The sequence below is a fragment of the Anomalospiza imberbis genome, chromosome 1 (assembly GCF_031753505.1).
Source record: "Anomalospiza imberbis isolate Cuckoo-Finch-1a 21T00152 chromosome 1, ASM3175350v1, whole genome shotgun sequence".
Classification (NCBI taxonomy): Eukaryota; Metazoa; Chordata; class Aves; order Passeriformes; family Viduidae; genus Anomalospiza; species Anomalospiza imberbis.
In genome coordinates, this window is record NC_089681.1 from 19526820 (window position 1) to 19542941 (window position 16122).

Here is a 16122-nt window from a genome sequence, read left to right on the forward strand (position 1 = left end):
GAAATATTCAATCTCTTGTAAGAATTCTTCATCCAACCAAGAACACCTCATTTTATACTTTGCAGCTGGAATCATTATCATATACAAATCCAGTTTTTATGTGACTTCCACGCATGACTACATAAACAGTAGCAATAAGTACCTGTTCCTACACAGTGAAATCTTAATTTACTTTGTTGAAAACAACTGGATGTTTTTATTTGAAATAATCAACCCTTCAGATGGTTCAATATCAAATGCAGCCAATTCCCTATCACTACAGGTGTATTCCCACATACATGTTATATTACACATAATAAACCAGTCTAGGCTTCTGTGCGTCAAACCCAAGAAAAAGACTCTGCAGTCAAAAATTCATGCTTCATTTTCTCTTTCCAGCATTAATATTTGTCTTATCAATATTTATCCAATGATATCATAACGGTGGCATTTGCTTTATTTATTTTTACTGATCCTTTCTGAGTTAAATTACTGCAAATATACCCATATAGTAAACAACCTGTGAGTGAGTCTGCTTTTTGGGCCTCGGTTGACAATTTTTCAGCCATGTTTTAGAATTCTTCAAACATATTCAAAATTTTTGTGTCAGGGCCACCAAGTAAGACAAGAAAGAGACAAAATGGACCTTCATTATAAACAAAATTAGAAACAGATGTACAGCACACCTGAACTAAGAAAATGTGGTGAAATTCGTCATTTGTGCATCCCATGTTTTAAAGAAGATTACCCTTATTAATTTGCAATTCTTATTCTGTCAAATTTGACCTCAAATTTAAGTCAATCCAAGTTCAAGTTTTGTGACTTTATAGAAAGAGGACATTACACTACTTGTTGTAACCAAATAATCCCTCCATGAATTATATCCCTGGCTGAGATAGAATTCAGAATTTCATTGTTCTTAAGAAAACCAAAATGTGCTGACTGAAAAGGCTGGAGTTGCTTTGATAAACTGCTTAAAGTTGAGTAAGCTGTTTAAGTGTTCCTTGACTTTTTAATTCTATTCTATTGTAGTTAAAATAATGTTTTCTATTTGGATCTATGTATTTATTTCTTGAAAAATATCTTTCTAGTTTTTTCTTGAGATATAATTCTCTGCTTCATGACCAATTATTCAATGTCTTGATTAGAAGAAGGGTTTGCTTGTTTAACTTAGGTCTAATTTTTACCCAGCTAAAGCTGATGTTAATACCTACATATGTTTAAACAGGACTGAAAATATGGCCTGACACGTTTAAATATGGGTTAGCAGTAAATAAAAAAAAGTACAGAATAGAAAAGCTTGTACTTTTGGTTTTGGAAGCCCTTACATGCTCTCTAGTGAATAGTGAAAAAAAATCACTTCAATCTTTACAGATATCTCTTTTCTCTTCTAGAAAGAAAACAGATGGTCCTCTGAGCTCCAGTAGCAGGAAAGAATGAGAAACCATAAGAGGTAAAACACAAGGCAAGTGCTGATGTTCACATGAAAAAGATCCCCTTTCACCCTGCTAGGATCCAATCTAATTCTGACGTTGCCATATTCAAAGGCTGCTATCAGAGAAGCCCCCTTTTTGCTTTGTCCATATTCAGCATCTGACAAAAAGTATGGAAGATCAGAATCACAGAATTGTCAGGGCTGGAAGGGACCTTTAAGATCATCAGGTCCAGCTGTCCACCCAGCACTGTCACTGTAACCCCTAAACCCCATCACCCAGAGCCAGATCCAGACAACTCTTCAACACCTCCAGGGGTGGTGACTCCACCACCTCCCTGGGCAGCCTATTTCAGTACCTCACCACCCTAATGCCTAACAGTGAAAAATGTTTTTCTAACATCTAATCTTAAGCTGAATCTCCCCTGTCACAATTTAAGGCCATTTTCTCCCATCCTCTCACTGCAGGCATGGCAGAAAAGACTGAACCCCACCTCACTACAGCCTCCTGTCAGGTACTTGTAGAGAGTGAAGAGATCCTCTGGCCTCATCTTCTACAGTTGTTTCAGCTGAATGTGATACAGATAAACATAAAGGAACCCTTACTCTGGGGAATATGAGAATCCAGCAGTGTCACAAATATGCAGACAAGTCAGTAAAAGGTAACTATTGAATTCTTGGAAGGAGTAGTGCTGTGAGTTCTTATGCATAGTTATCCTAGGACATGAAAATAGATACATGCCCTCTTCTGTCTCTGGTTACCAAAAAGAATGAATGTATCCTTCATTTAGTCAGAAACTCTACATAAATAAAATACAATGAATTAAAATAATCTAAAAAATTTAAAGGAATATGAGCTGCAGCAGAACAGAAGTATTGCCAGGGAAAGATAATGTCAGGCACAGGGAGGGGGGTGGTGTCTGGTGCCAAGCAAAGCCGAGGGCTGTGCAATCACCTCTATCAGTGCTCTATCAGTGTCTACACTCCAGCCAAATCCAGAGAAAACAAGGAGTCAAAGATTCAGGTCAATAAGCTTATAGGCGATTTGCACAAACTGCTCCTGCAGCAAGGTAAAAAACAAAGTCATATTGGCTTTTCTCTTTTATTCCTTCTCTTTGAACTCCTTGGTCCAAACACACCCTCGAAATGTCAGTGTTATATGCAAGAATTTAAAGAGCTGAGCTTCTTAATCCCGTTAAGAAATAAGAACAAAGTTGCCTGTAAAGATCTCCTTATTGAGCTCAAAGTGATTATGGTATAGCTGCCTCCTGCTGATCCTACTTTTGCTATAGCAAAAGTGGTAGAAATTTGTCATGAAATCCATTACTGAAAAAGAAAAAAAAATATTGATTAAAATGTTCCTGGTTAAAAAAATGGGGAGGAAAAAAAAATAAAAGAAAGCCTAAATCTACTGTTTGATCCAAAAGCAGAAAATAGCAGCACATTGTTAGTCACTACATGCGTAACATGAAAGAAGCAAGGAATATTTACACAGTTGCACACAAGCATACACACAGACACAAAGTCAAACTCCAGAGGAAAAAAGGACACATGGAAATCATTTTCAGGGTGTTATTATAGATGGCAGCATGATAGCTTTGCACATGAAGTATGAAGGGATAGATTAATACACAGACAAACTTAGCTTTGTATATGCTTTCTTGTATGAGGACTCACACTGCAGCTGTTTCTCCGAATCACAAGCCCGCCTGCACAATCAGGTCACATGGTTTAATATAAAACATTCCAGTCCCAAGCTGGTCTGGCAGGCTAGTAACAATGTACATGAGCATGATTGTGTGTACATGGACAGAAAACTTAGTTCAGGTTTGGAACACATCCGTTCTTGCCCAGGAAGAATATGAGAATATAGAACCAGGTATACACTCAGTATCCAGGCCATATATTCCCTGTATTTCCTACTTGCAGACTTAGAACTGTATATGAGTTTCAGACTGCACTGGATTCCCCTCATTTTCCTCTTCCTCCACAAATAAAGGTACCTATGTATCAGGAACCCGAACCACTCAACCAGCTACAAACACATATGGCTGCCGACATACATAGTCGTGTGTGCTACAGACCATAAAATCATTGCATCCTGAATCACTCTCCATTCCACCTCATGCATCCTCCCTGTCACCCTATGTCACCAACGGAAGCACAGTCAACACTAGGGAGCAGAACCCATTTGCTTTCCCATCTGCCACCAGGAGTTTTAGGGTCACTGAATGTCCTTCCACTGAAGGCTGGTGCCAATGTTGCCTTGTGATGAAGTAACCATGCAAAACCTACAACACGAGGAACAAGAGCAATAGTCATACTACAAGCAATGAACAGAAGAATTTGACTCAATTCTCTTGGCCAGCAACAAGAAATGAACCTGCCTTCTTTCACTAATTATCAGATATGAACATTCCTTCATTTGCCTCTTTCTTCTGGAAACAGTCTAACATTTGTTCTTTTGATTATAAACCTCCTCCGTTTTCTTCTCCATTGCCTCTTTCCTTCTGTGAACACAGCTACTTAACTATCTACTAATCTGAAGTGATCTCTTTTATTACTTAAGATCATTTTCCTTTGAAAGTTAAACCCTCATTGAACACTTCTGCTAGGAAGGTCACAAGGATTTTTTTAGCCAGTTACCACCACTATCAAGTCACCAAGGCTCCTATTCTCCTTCCTGTTCACAGAGAGTAAAAGATGACACCATATGAGCATAGCAAATTTTTAAAGTAACAGACAACTACTTTATTTTTATTTTTCCTGAGAGTATCTAGACAGGATGCCAGCAATCAGAGACTAGAAAATCAACTATAAACTACTTCACCTCACAAATAATGTTGATTTAGAGCTTTCATTTTCACCCCATCACCTTCAACTTGGCCTTTGTATTGTTCTGTTTCTTTTCTCCTCATTCTACCTGTGCTTCTGCAATTATTAGCCCTATGACACTTCTCACCTCTTTTAACATCACCCTGTTTTCTTATTCCAACTTACAGTAGACAAAATTTAATCTTTATGTCCTATCTCCTAGCTTCCAAATCCAGCCTATCCCTGTTCTGCAAGGGAGACAGGCTACCTTCTCCTTAGACAGACTGTTGAAATACTGACATTTAAGTAATAAATCTTCTACATCTGAATTGAATCTGAATTAATCTTAATCTGATATAGACTCTGATTCCAGATGCCCCTTGTTTAAAAAAATATTCAGCATGGGAGATTCCAGGCTAATAAAGTCTTTGTGTGGACAGCATCATCAGATACCCTCTTTATTGGTAGTACAGCAATTTGAGGTAACTAAACACAAACAGAAATTTTCAAAGGCTGTTTTCAAGCTGACAAAATGTACTGCACTATCATCAAGGCTATCTTCTACAAAGTTTTTTGTTTGTATTTCAAACACAGAGATCGGTGCAGATTTGTAGTAGAACACTATTATCCTGTTTCCAAAATACTCTCTTTCTCCTAATCTCACTGTCAAAACTGCAAACAAATCAAACTTAACTGCCATCAATTATGAAGCTCTTCATCCAAAAGGTTAAAAAAAATAGAGTTGGAAGCTTAAAGCAATCCCTGACAAATAGTAGGTTGGTAATTTCCATTTCAGCTTTGGATATTTACATGCTTAAACCATTGTTCACTTCTTCACATTTGAGTGTAAATGAAGACCACATAGGAATAAATATTCACATGCAGTAAAGCTAATTTTGTGGTTTTGCAGAAGCATGGGAGAGGAGGAATTTTCCAGATTCCTTGTTGCAAAAGCCATTAGCAAGCAAAAGGAGAATGAAAAAATAATAGCAGAGAGTCAAAATTTTGGAAACAGAGAAGCTGTAAAATGGCATGTAGCTCAATCAATGTGATTAATTTGCTTCACACTTTGCAGAGGTTTTAGCCTTCACCTTCTAATTCTGGCAACTATTCTGCGGCATCTCGCAAACCCAAATAAGATGGGAAAAGTATGGTTTTATAAAGGTTCCTGGTTGCAATTTAGACAGTAAGGGACTGCTCTCTCTCATAATACCATCAGGCACATTTTGACAGGAAAATCTCTTCAAGAAGCCAAAGTTACCAAGTTGTGAACCTGTAAGTCCTCTATTCTCATTCCTCAAAATGAATTGTGAGTTCAGTAAATTTTTGCCTTTAGTACCTAGTTTCTATAGCAAAAAGCCCCTGGTTTTAGGTGGTACTTGAATTTACAGAGCTGGGTAAGTATAAAAAACATACCATGGATGAAGCCTCACAAACACCTCCTCCCCAACAGCTGTGTCACTTGTTCCCCATGCCTCTTGATTCTTGCAGGAAGCCCCGCTACTCATTTGTCCTCTTGTTCTGGGTCAGCTGGGAAGAAACCCCAGGGGAGGGAAATAGGGAGACAGGACAGATAAAATTTATATCCAAGAAAACACCTTTCAATTCTAAAACCATTAATGGTCCATGCTAGCAAGGGCAGAATTCAGAGATAGCATAATGGATTCCCACACCAGTTCTGACATCTTTCTGGGAAAAGGAAACCTGTTGCACGAGGAAACACAGATCTACACTCACTTTTCCCTTATTTGGAAATATTTGTCATTTACACACTGTAATACTATCAAAGAGCAGAAGAAAAATCAAAAATCAGGCCCTCAAAACAGAAATTAGACTGCCTTTATTTGTTCTCTGACCTATTTGGTACATCTCATTTTCATTCTTTTTCATTTCCATAATGATTTTTCATTCATGATGTTAAAAAATATTTCTATAAAAAAGAAAAGCTTATTTTTCATACTATCTTTTAATTTCAATACTGAAGCGCTACAAAGAAAAACAAAAGGCTAGGAATTCTTAACAGATTCATGAAAAAAAAAAACCCAAGAATTAGCCTAAATTTTAGTATTTACTATATAATAGTCACAACCTCTTGCACTAAGAAAGGAACACAAAAGAAATTTATTTGCTTTCCAGAATAGTTTTGTCTTCTTAGGGTTTATCGTCAGAAAAAACACAGGCAGCCTCGTGCTAAGGACACTTAAAATGTGACCCTGAAGAAGTAGGACATTCAACAGAAGTTGAGACATTAACAAAAAACCCAGCACATTTCCAGTCTCCCATTCCATCCTTTTCCAGGGAGATTCCCAATTTGCTTCAAAGTGGGACTTTTTTTCACACTGCCTCCTCAGCTGGAGGTAGATTAGAAATTTTATGTGCCCCTTGATCCGTAGAAATCTTCTTTTCAACTCTTCTTCTGCAGTAGTTCCACTGAAGAGACTTAAGATACTTTTAGAACTACAACACACAAACTGCTGGGAAGTCAGAAGGTATTTAGCCTGAGGAATCAGCAGTTGTCCTTAATAAAACATAAAATCAAGATTCAGGTTTAAATGTATTCCCATTTGATGCCTGATCTTCTTTAATATAGTGATTCAGTGATTTCCCTAAAAGAAGTGGTTTTTTAAAGGGAAGATCCAAGATAAACTGAAATTCAATGTAAATTTGCAATACTGATTGCTATTTTTTTTCCTTGGTTTCCCCTAAAACCATAGTATTTTCCATTGGTGGGCCCTGGAAATGCAGTAAGTACAGAGAAGTAACTAAATGAAACTGATATGATATGAACTAATAGTGGGACATAGTATTCCACTGCTGACAGGAGGAATTCAAGAGACACCAGCGTAACAATAATGCAAATAGTGGTTTAAATATTTACTTAGTACTGACAATAACAGGAGGAGTACTTTTTTCCAGCTAAGGAAAATGGTGTCTGAAAGGCACGTGAACCACTGAAAACAAAGTAATTCTGGTACTTGTTCACACTGCAGTTGTAATAGTAATGAATTCTTCCTGTTTGTAAAGAATCCTTTAATAATCTGGTCTCTCATCACAGTAAGATTTGTAGCAGCTGAACTCCAAACTATCAGTTAGAATGTTTTGATCTCTTAGGATTACTTACTAAATATCAAGAACCTGTAGAAGCTGCATAGAGGATATATAGAAAATACATAGTAATGCCTCTGCCACTCATGACTGAAGACTCTCTAGGAAGGACTGATATTCTGCAGTCAGAACACTTGACTCGTCAAACGGATTTATTCGACTTTGTCCAAGACAGATGAAAATAATACAAAACCAGAAGCATAGCAAGTTATCAAGAGAAAATGTATGTCAATATCCAGGAAAGAGCAGAAAGACAGAAAAAACATTAACATCCAAATGCCCGAGGGATTTGTGGACTAACAGAAGAACACCACGACAACAACTTCAGCTATTTGATAGGCATCCTTACCTGCAGAAGACAAACAATAATGCAATCAAGTGGATATCTGGCAGGAAGAAGGTTAATGCAATGTTCTAAATAACAATAATGTGTTTTTCTGCCAGCTGACTGGGAAGTAGCACAACCTTGCAGACTGAACTGGTAAGAATGAATTGCTGTGTCTTATGCTAAAACACCTCAATCTTCAATAATTCGCAAGTAACAAGTGCACCAAAAAGATATTTGCAACTTCAAAAGTTATCCTTTCACAAATCACTAGTTTTCCACTGTGCATAATAAATTCTATAATAAGCTCTATTTTAATCCTAGAATCTACAGACACAATCTGTTTTCCTAGCAATGTTTCCTAGGCAAAGAAGCAATGAACAGACATGCTGCATTGCTAGCTTCAGATCTGATAATAATTGACTTCTGAGGCCTGCTCTCTACAGTTAAATACGTAGAAAATAACACTTGGAGGAAAACACTAAGGCGAGATGATTCATGGCCCTGAAAAGTGTCGTTCAACATACTTAAATATTTATTCCTTACCAGACTTAATTTCCCAAGTGACTCTTTTTCCTGTTTTTAAGGTAGAATTAATAGGGCTTTTTTGTACATTTTAAACCAAGAAATCTCTTTGACCAATTGGACAAAGTTTGGCCAGTATTCTCTCAAGAGGTTGGCTACAATTACCTTTATTACAAAAGTATTCCACTTCTTCACAGCTCAGATTTTCAGGCTCAAACTCTGCAGAAAAGCTTTCCTCCAATGGAAAGTCTTCTTTTGATACAGTATCATTTTCCTCAGACAGGCACTCTTCTTCTTCATCCTCAGTGGCATCTTCAAGGGGCCCTTAAAAAAGAATCAGGGACACTGTGGCAAAACCATCTAACAGGACAATTTGAAATAAAACCTTAGTGAACTTTTAGCTGGCATTCTTTAGCTAGTTTTTCCTTTCACAGCTGTGTTCAGCACTTATTAGAATTGGAAAAATAACATTTTATGGAAATTGAAATTGAAAGTGACTTTTCCTGATTACTTCAAATCAGAATATGCAAAGTGTCATTAATAATATGTATTAATAGTACTCGTACATGGGGTTTTTTTATTATTCATTGGGTTCTAGTATTAAACACAGTTTTAACAGCTGAAATCAAAGCTGTATTTGTAAAATTACATAAACAGTGAAGAGCTGTTTGTTAGTGATTGTTTTTGATGCTAAATTACAGTACTTAAAATGTTCCTTTACAAGCTTTATTAATCAAATTAAAAGTACTGAAAACAGTGAAATACTACAAAGGTTTTGACAGCACAAACTTCAGCTTATTCTGCTATTTTGCTTCAGCCAGCCCCAAATGGTATCCATGATCATTCATGACAGACTCTAACAGATTCCCAGTCAATAGACAGGACTCAAGAGACTATTTATTCATTTCACAGAGGCCAAACAAATGTCCTGGTAAACTGCCAGCCCAGGGCTACAAAAACATCAGTTACAGAAACAGGACATGAGTCTGAATTTGAAATGGTAGTCTGAGGTCTTTAACTTTTCCTCTAGTTACCTGCTGCCACAGATCCTCTCAAAGAGACAGCACCAGACAGATTATTACACATAATGCCAAGGTTACTAATTAGAATATACTCAAAAATTAAAATCTTTCTTATATACACACACTTCAAAATCTTTGGTTAATAGTAACTATTTGCTAAAGACATCTCTTGTGTAGGATGTAGAATTTCACCCTAGATTTAAATAGAGATTTGAAATAACTGAACATATTTTAATTTAACAAAGATTTTATTAAATGTCAGTATGTTTCAAAATCCATCTTAACACTGGATTTCAAAAGAGAGATTTCATTATACATGGTTGAGGCTTGAAAAAAATTACGTAGTTCACTCTCCAATGAAAGCACAGCCTCATTTATAATTGACTGAGTATTTCTTCTTCAAAATGAAAGCGAGCTAGCTAATGAAAAAAAAATGTGATTTATATTTATATGATAGTTTTACGGTATTAAATACACTATTCCTATACAATCTATCATGCTGAGATACAATACATAAATGATTCTGTTGTGTTCAATGAAAAGGAAGGAATAAATTTTTAAAGAAATCAAATATTGACTACACTCTAATTTTATGTAATTTATTATGAACCAGTGACTACCTACATTTATTAAAACAGCAAAATTCACTTTAGGCTAGGTTGTGTAATTCTTGCTTCAGAGGAATATGATGGTTACTTTTTATTGAAATTGATTGAGATTCCCAGCTGGGATTCCATAAATTAATATAGCTTACTATCTTTCATGGAAATATGACTCTCTGTGCCAGCTGAGAATCTGACCAAATGAGCCCACTTTTGTAGACACATACCCACCAACAGTAGCTGTCATTCAACAATATAGCTCCTAAAATAAGGGGCTATTTTTACGGCTGAAGAAATAAAGATTCTCCCTATCAAAGTATCCATTACTGTTAATTGCACCTTCCAGCCATGCTGGGAAAAAATCCAGCAACTGCTTATGCAGAGGGAATGAAGAGTGGCTATGGCACTGTACAGAACAGAGAACAAAGCACAAGCACACGCTGGAGCAGTGCGCTGCAGCTGAACAGGGGCACTCCAGGCACCTTACATGTGTCCTGGTTCATGAAATGAAAGCACAATGGGTTCTGCAAAATATATCCAAAAATAACACTCAAATTTCATTTTATTATTAATACGTGACATTGTCTGTAGAGCCATTTACTGGTGTATATTCCTAGTAACGCCTGGATAAATAAACTAGGAAAAAATATGGTATTTTAGGGAAATGTAAATTTTTGCCACATATAAAAAATGTATTAATACCATATTTTGCAGCTATAAGCCTAATAAATTTTCCAAGTATTTTAAATCTATGGAAAAAGTTTAAACTTCAGCCAATATTTTCAGGGAAAGCCAATTTCTTGCTGAATGACTAGCTCTTTGTTATTGACTTTCACAATGTGTCTTACAAAATACAGCAAAAGCAATTTACCTGCAAGTAATCCAATTGGCATGTATACATGACATTTAGGTCTGCTCCTAGATGTTAAACCAGTTTGTTTGATCAGGTACCCAATACGTAATCAGCAAACTAATCATCACTGTATGTTAATTAGAAAAAGAACAGAAATGCAGTTGCTATGCTTTCAGTTGCAGCAGTCATGGAAACACACCTTACAATTTCCATTGACACTCTTTCCAAGAAAGGAGAAGAAACACAATGTACACACCAGCTCCACAGCACTGGTTCAAACCCCAGTCACTTTGTGGGCCAAGACTTTATTTTTTAAATCAATCTTAGACTAGAAAAAATACTGACTAATGCTACTATAGATATATCCTATGTACAAACAGGTACGTAACATTTCCTAAAGTTACACGTCCAAGCATTTGCAAACATAAATGTAAATGTTGTCACATCCCAAGGAGATCAGAGGTGTGCATGCATCTCACCAGGCTTTGCCTTGCACGTGCAGCCCACGTACAAAACTCAGCTAAGTTCATCAAGGTGCATATGGGCACACATCAGAGCTTTACCTAACAGGGGCTGGCATCAGAGCCTGTGCCCCAAACACCAGCAATTACAATCACTGAAGTTGGAAGATCCATGCATAAATATTTTTCTTGGTTTCAGGTAGCTGCTGCCTTGTCTAATTCACCCATCGACAACCTGATCTTTGGGACAAATTCTGTCTTACACATGTTGAGCTGTCTTTCATTTTTTAAATGTCAAAATACATTCAGTCCATGCTCAGAGCTGGTATATTGTAACTGATAACTTAACTGAAGAGTAAGGCATTATACAACATGAATAAGAACAACTTCCAAGAATAAGATCAAAATTAAGTATTTCTCAGTTGCTAGTTTCATGGGAACTCAAAATCGATGATTTCTGTGGACATTTTTAATTATCACTCAAATATACAGTAGTTAAAGAAAAAAATAAAATCCAAAGCCATTATAAGGAAATATAAATTGAGTAAATTCTCTATTCTTGACTATTTCATCTACAATAAATAAAAAAGCATTTTCAGAATCTCACAGTGAAGAGCATATAGAACTAAATATTCTTGACAAATGCAAAAACATTAACTATGCAGGCTTACGTTTGCCTGATTTGGTCATTTTGGTGCCAGCAAAAACCTCTAGCTGGTACCAGTAAATTACATCAGCTAGAGAACTAAGAATTTATCTGGTTCAAAGACTTATAGGTAAGTTATGAACACTGACTAGCTCCTCTATCTAGGGAACAACCTGCATAAAAGCTACTGCAACTTTTTACCTGATTTAAAATACTTAAAACTACTGGGTCATATCGACAAAAAAAAAAAAAAAAGTGTTTTAAAACAATAGAGTTTCTTTCAACTGTTTTCTGTGATACTGCTTTTTTTCCCCAGTTGTTATTCTGTTGATATACTACTTTCAACAGTCGAAATATAGGTTAATCAGTTACTTTAGTACCATGCTTTACCTTTTGCATTTCTTTTAAATTGTTTATTTAATTTAATAGTATTACTCCCATTACTTAAACTAATCATGTTATTAAGTACTTGTGGCAAAACATTTACTATGTCTACTTTTATTTCAACTGGACTGGGGGTAAGGTCCCATCCTGTTCTTCTGAAAAATCCTTTTCAATAACTGCTGATTAAGTGTGAGTCTAAAGCTAGCAGCCATAATGACAGAGCAATGAAAACCCAAAAATTGCTACTACTGAAATTCATCTTAGTGTCACGGTGATCTGACAACAAACAGCTCTGAGATATGATTAGTCTCTTTAATAATTAAAGCAGTAAAATTTCAAACTTAAGCGCTTTAAGAATTTAGATGAATAGTTAATTCCAGAGATAGTCTAGATGTTTGTCTTCTCATTTCAGCAATTCTTTTTCTATTAGCAGTTTGTAAAACAAAGTGATGCAATATAAGGAGAGGTGATCCTGAAATGCTTCAGATTAGCTAGATAATGATGAATAGTTAAGAATTGCCAATTGCACTACGTAAAACCTCAATTTCTAATATTAAATGAGCATACTTTAATTTGAGGAAAATTAAGTCTCTATTAACTCATTCTGTATTTTGCATGAAGCCCTGAAACAAACTTTTTCCTTTACAAAATGAGCAACTAATCATGTTGTACATAACAGAGGATTTAGTAGGGTTGAGTAGTTTACTTACTCACTTGGTACTTACTCCAATTCATGAATATTTATTGATATGAACACAAATCTCAACTCTTTTTGCAAACAGCAGAGGTAAACAAGACACAGTAGAAAACAGTACACCTAGTGACAGCAATGAAATAGTCAATGTGGTAGAAATCTGTATGGCTTAGTGGATACAGTAGTCCACTTTGAGAAACCACCACATATAATTTGATACAAATAACAGTATCCACTGAGGAGAGGCTGACGAGTGAGCTGCATGTGCCTTCAAGGAGAAAATTACTTCTGATTGAGGCCACTTGCAAGCACAGTGTGGGGAAATCTGAGCTGTGCTCCCTAATTTGTACCTGATTTACAGGCACTCAAGGACATATTTTTTAGCACTATTATTAAATACTAAATAAATAAATATTCCTAAAATATCATATACTGTAATGTAAATGCAAACATACATGCCAGCACACAAAGAAAGCTAGCTAAGGGACAAGACCAACACAGTAACAGATGCTACCTCAGCACTTAAAAGGATAGGCCACATTTAACAAAACCAGCACTGCAATAATTTTAATAACACATAAGAGTGTGAGAATAAACCATCAGAAAAGGATTTACACTCACTTAACAAAGGACACTTTTGCTACAATAAACACTCCTCTTAACACAAATTTGAGCATTGAACCCTTTGAGCACATTAGTCCTGATACATCAATGCTTGACTCCAGTTTTATGGTACTATAACTGTAATGAAATAATTGAAATTCAATAACACTAAACTGGGTAAGTTCTGTAATAATTTCTCATAGTCAAATTCATCAGACTTCGCCCTAATGAAACCACTTAAATGCACGCTCAAATTAAGCACATGCTTAATATGCTTTCCTGTCCAGTGTTTTGCACTTAAAATGCACGTATCCTGTAGCAGAAAAGCATTGTTGAAATAATTAACTCATGAAAATGTGAAGTGGTTAGCTTCCTTCTCACCTACCAATATTCTCGTACATTCCTACAGCAGCAACATAAATCAGTGCTCTCAACAAATTAAGAATGCCTCAGAAAGTTGATGGTGAGTGGCTGGGGAGAGGTTAATGAGTATAATTAGTAGTAGCAGCATTAAATAGTAACAACTTCAATAAATCAGAAGCCTGAAATTCACTGGATCAACATCAGACATTTTGCATGTTCTGTGAGATCCATTCAGTATTTTCTAGGAAAACATGCTGCCACATATAGCTTATCCTTAGCTTATGGTAAGACCCAGGTATGTGATGCTCTCTGATTGCAGAGGGAAAAGCTTCAGAAAAATCAATCCATTTATCTCCTCTTTCAACATGAACATTTCCTTCTAAGTAGAAATGATTACATAAGACAAGCAGCAGGCAAACACTTCCTATTAATTCACATTGGAGGGATTTTTTTTTTTCTAAAAATTCAGTCAGGAATACCAAAAATAAAAGAGAGGGTTCCATTTCTTTCATTTTAAATATGGCAATGGGAGTAAAGACATGATATGATAAATCAGAGTTCTCTTCCTCCTGTGAAGTTTTCCATACAGGACTTCCTTAGAGACTTCTCCGCCCTCTTCAGTCCATTGAGTTTATTAGTCATTTATCTTAACTAAGTTATTTCTGTCATTCCTATTACATTTTGAACTATACTTAAGAAATGCCATGTGCTGCCTGTGCACATTGAACCTCTCCAGTCTGTTTAGCAAATTGGCTGAACTTCAGAACTTTTCTCCAGATTGGAAGATTGCTCCAATTTGTAAGCAATTCCTTACATCTTCATTGGGGCATCCAAGAAGAATAAACCATTTCTCTTTTTTCAAACTGGGAGAAACTATATGACCATAATTCAGTGAAAAACTTAATAGAGGGAAAGGAAAAGAAATGGGTTTTGGACACCGTAAATCTACACCGACCTGATGTAATTGAGCTTAACAGCAAAAAAAAAGGTATAGAAGTATATTTCTGTAGGGAAAAAAAAAGTTATTTTTAAACACGTATGTTCTTCCTGCAGCCACTCACTTTTAACCTAAGTTGCATCAGGGGATCTGGTAGGAAGGAAACTGTTTTATTAATTTTCCCCTTATCTGTAAGAAGAATGCTGATTTTTTTTTTTCATTTACGTTTCTTGCCTGCAGGTAGCAGACCAAGAAAATCATATAGCAGAATTTTTTCCTTTTGATTAATTTCTTTCCATGTGTTATGTTATTTCTTATATATAACTGATTTCAGGTTTTGCTTGTAGCTGTACATCTTTTTATATCTGTACCTACTGCCTTCCTTCAATCAAGAAAGTTGAAGGAAATTACCTGAATTTTGTTAAGTTTATTAAAAAAGGAGCTCTGTGAATATTTAAATTGAGTTTTGAAATGGTAATACAAGAAAGATATTAGAGAATTTTAATAGTAGGTTCAATTTGACCCACAGACTATTGTAGAAAGGGTCAAATTTTATTCAAATTATTTCTTTACAAAAAAAAATGAACCCTTTGATTTTATTAAAGTAGATTAATATTCCTCACTGCTAGGTCTTTTGGCACTTTGGTGCACAGCAGCATTAACTGTGCTTGTATATGAACTTTGAAAAGACCTTTAAATGTTCCAGTAATTTGGAACTTCACTTTCATTTTTCCTCTTGTCTTCTTTTCTCTTACCATTATCCAAGAGGCCACAACAAAACTGACAGTGCCCATGGTCAGTTTGCTCTTAGAGCCAAGGCCAGAATATTTCCAATCAATAAAAGTGAAATGATAAAAAAGGAACCATTGAAAATATGCTTAGGGAGACATTAATTTCAAAAAATAGCATGCAAGTGCACACAGAACATGAACTGCAAGACCTTTGCAGTTAAATATCAGACCTCCGTTTTCAAGCAGAGACTCATGCCAAAATACATGTCTTAATTCTACCTACACTTGTAACAGCTGCACAGCAGATGCTCCACAGCAGATGCTGTTCCGTGTGTTTCTGGTGATACAAGAGGAGAAAGGGAAGAACAAAGGGGAAAAGATGAGTACTGTGACTCAGCACCCTATAAAAATCACAGCAGCAACACAGAACTACCACAGTACCAGAGTACACCAATTTCCAATTTTCATGAAGGGAATTTTTAAGTGAAGCAATCAGCAAGCTGGACATAAAGTTCCCAGAGATGCATTTGTGATCCTTTTAGATAACTTTTCATGTTAGGAATAATTTTACAGTGGTAGTTTATCAGTAGTTTTCTTAAATTTAACAGAGTAAAAAAGGAAGATTAACTGCTTCTTTACACAGAAA

General features: G+C 35.9%; 1 protein-coding gene across 5 annotated transcripts in view; it reads right to left on the minus strand.

The window, feature by feature from the left end:
• ZFPM2 (zinc finger protein, FOG family member 2) overlaps positions 1-16122 on the minus strand; it is a 308184-nt gene that overhangs the window by 241994 nt on the left and 50068 nt on the right. For 3 of the 5 annotated variants that reach the window (XM_068182964.1, XM_068182965.1, XM_068182968.1), the window contains exon 2: positions 8346-8504. The exons of 1 other annotated variant lie outside the window; for it this stretch is intronic. In XM_068182964.1, the coding sequence (XP_068039065.1) occupies positions 8346-8504 (159 nt within the window). Of the gene's footprint in view, positions 1-5641; positions 5756-8345; positions 8505-16122 lie in introns of those variants that run through there. One more of the 5 variants, XM_068182971.1, reaches the window with a different exon arrangement.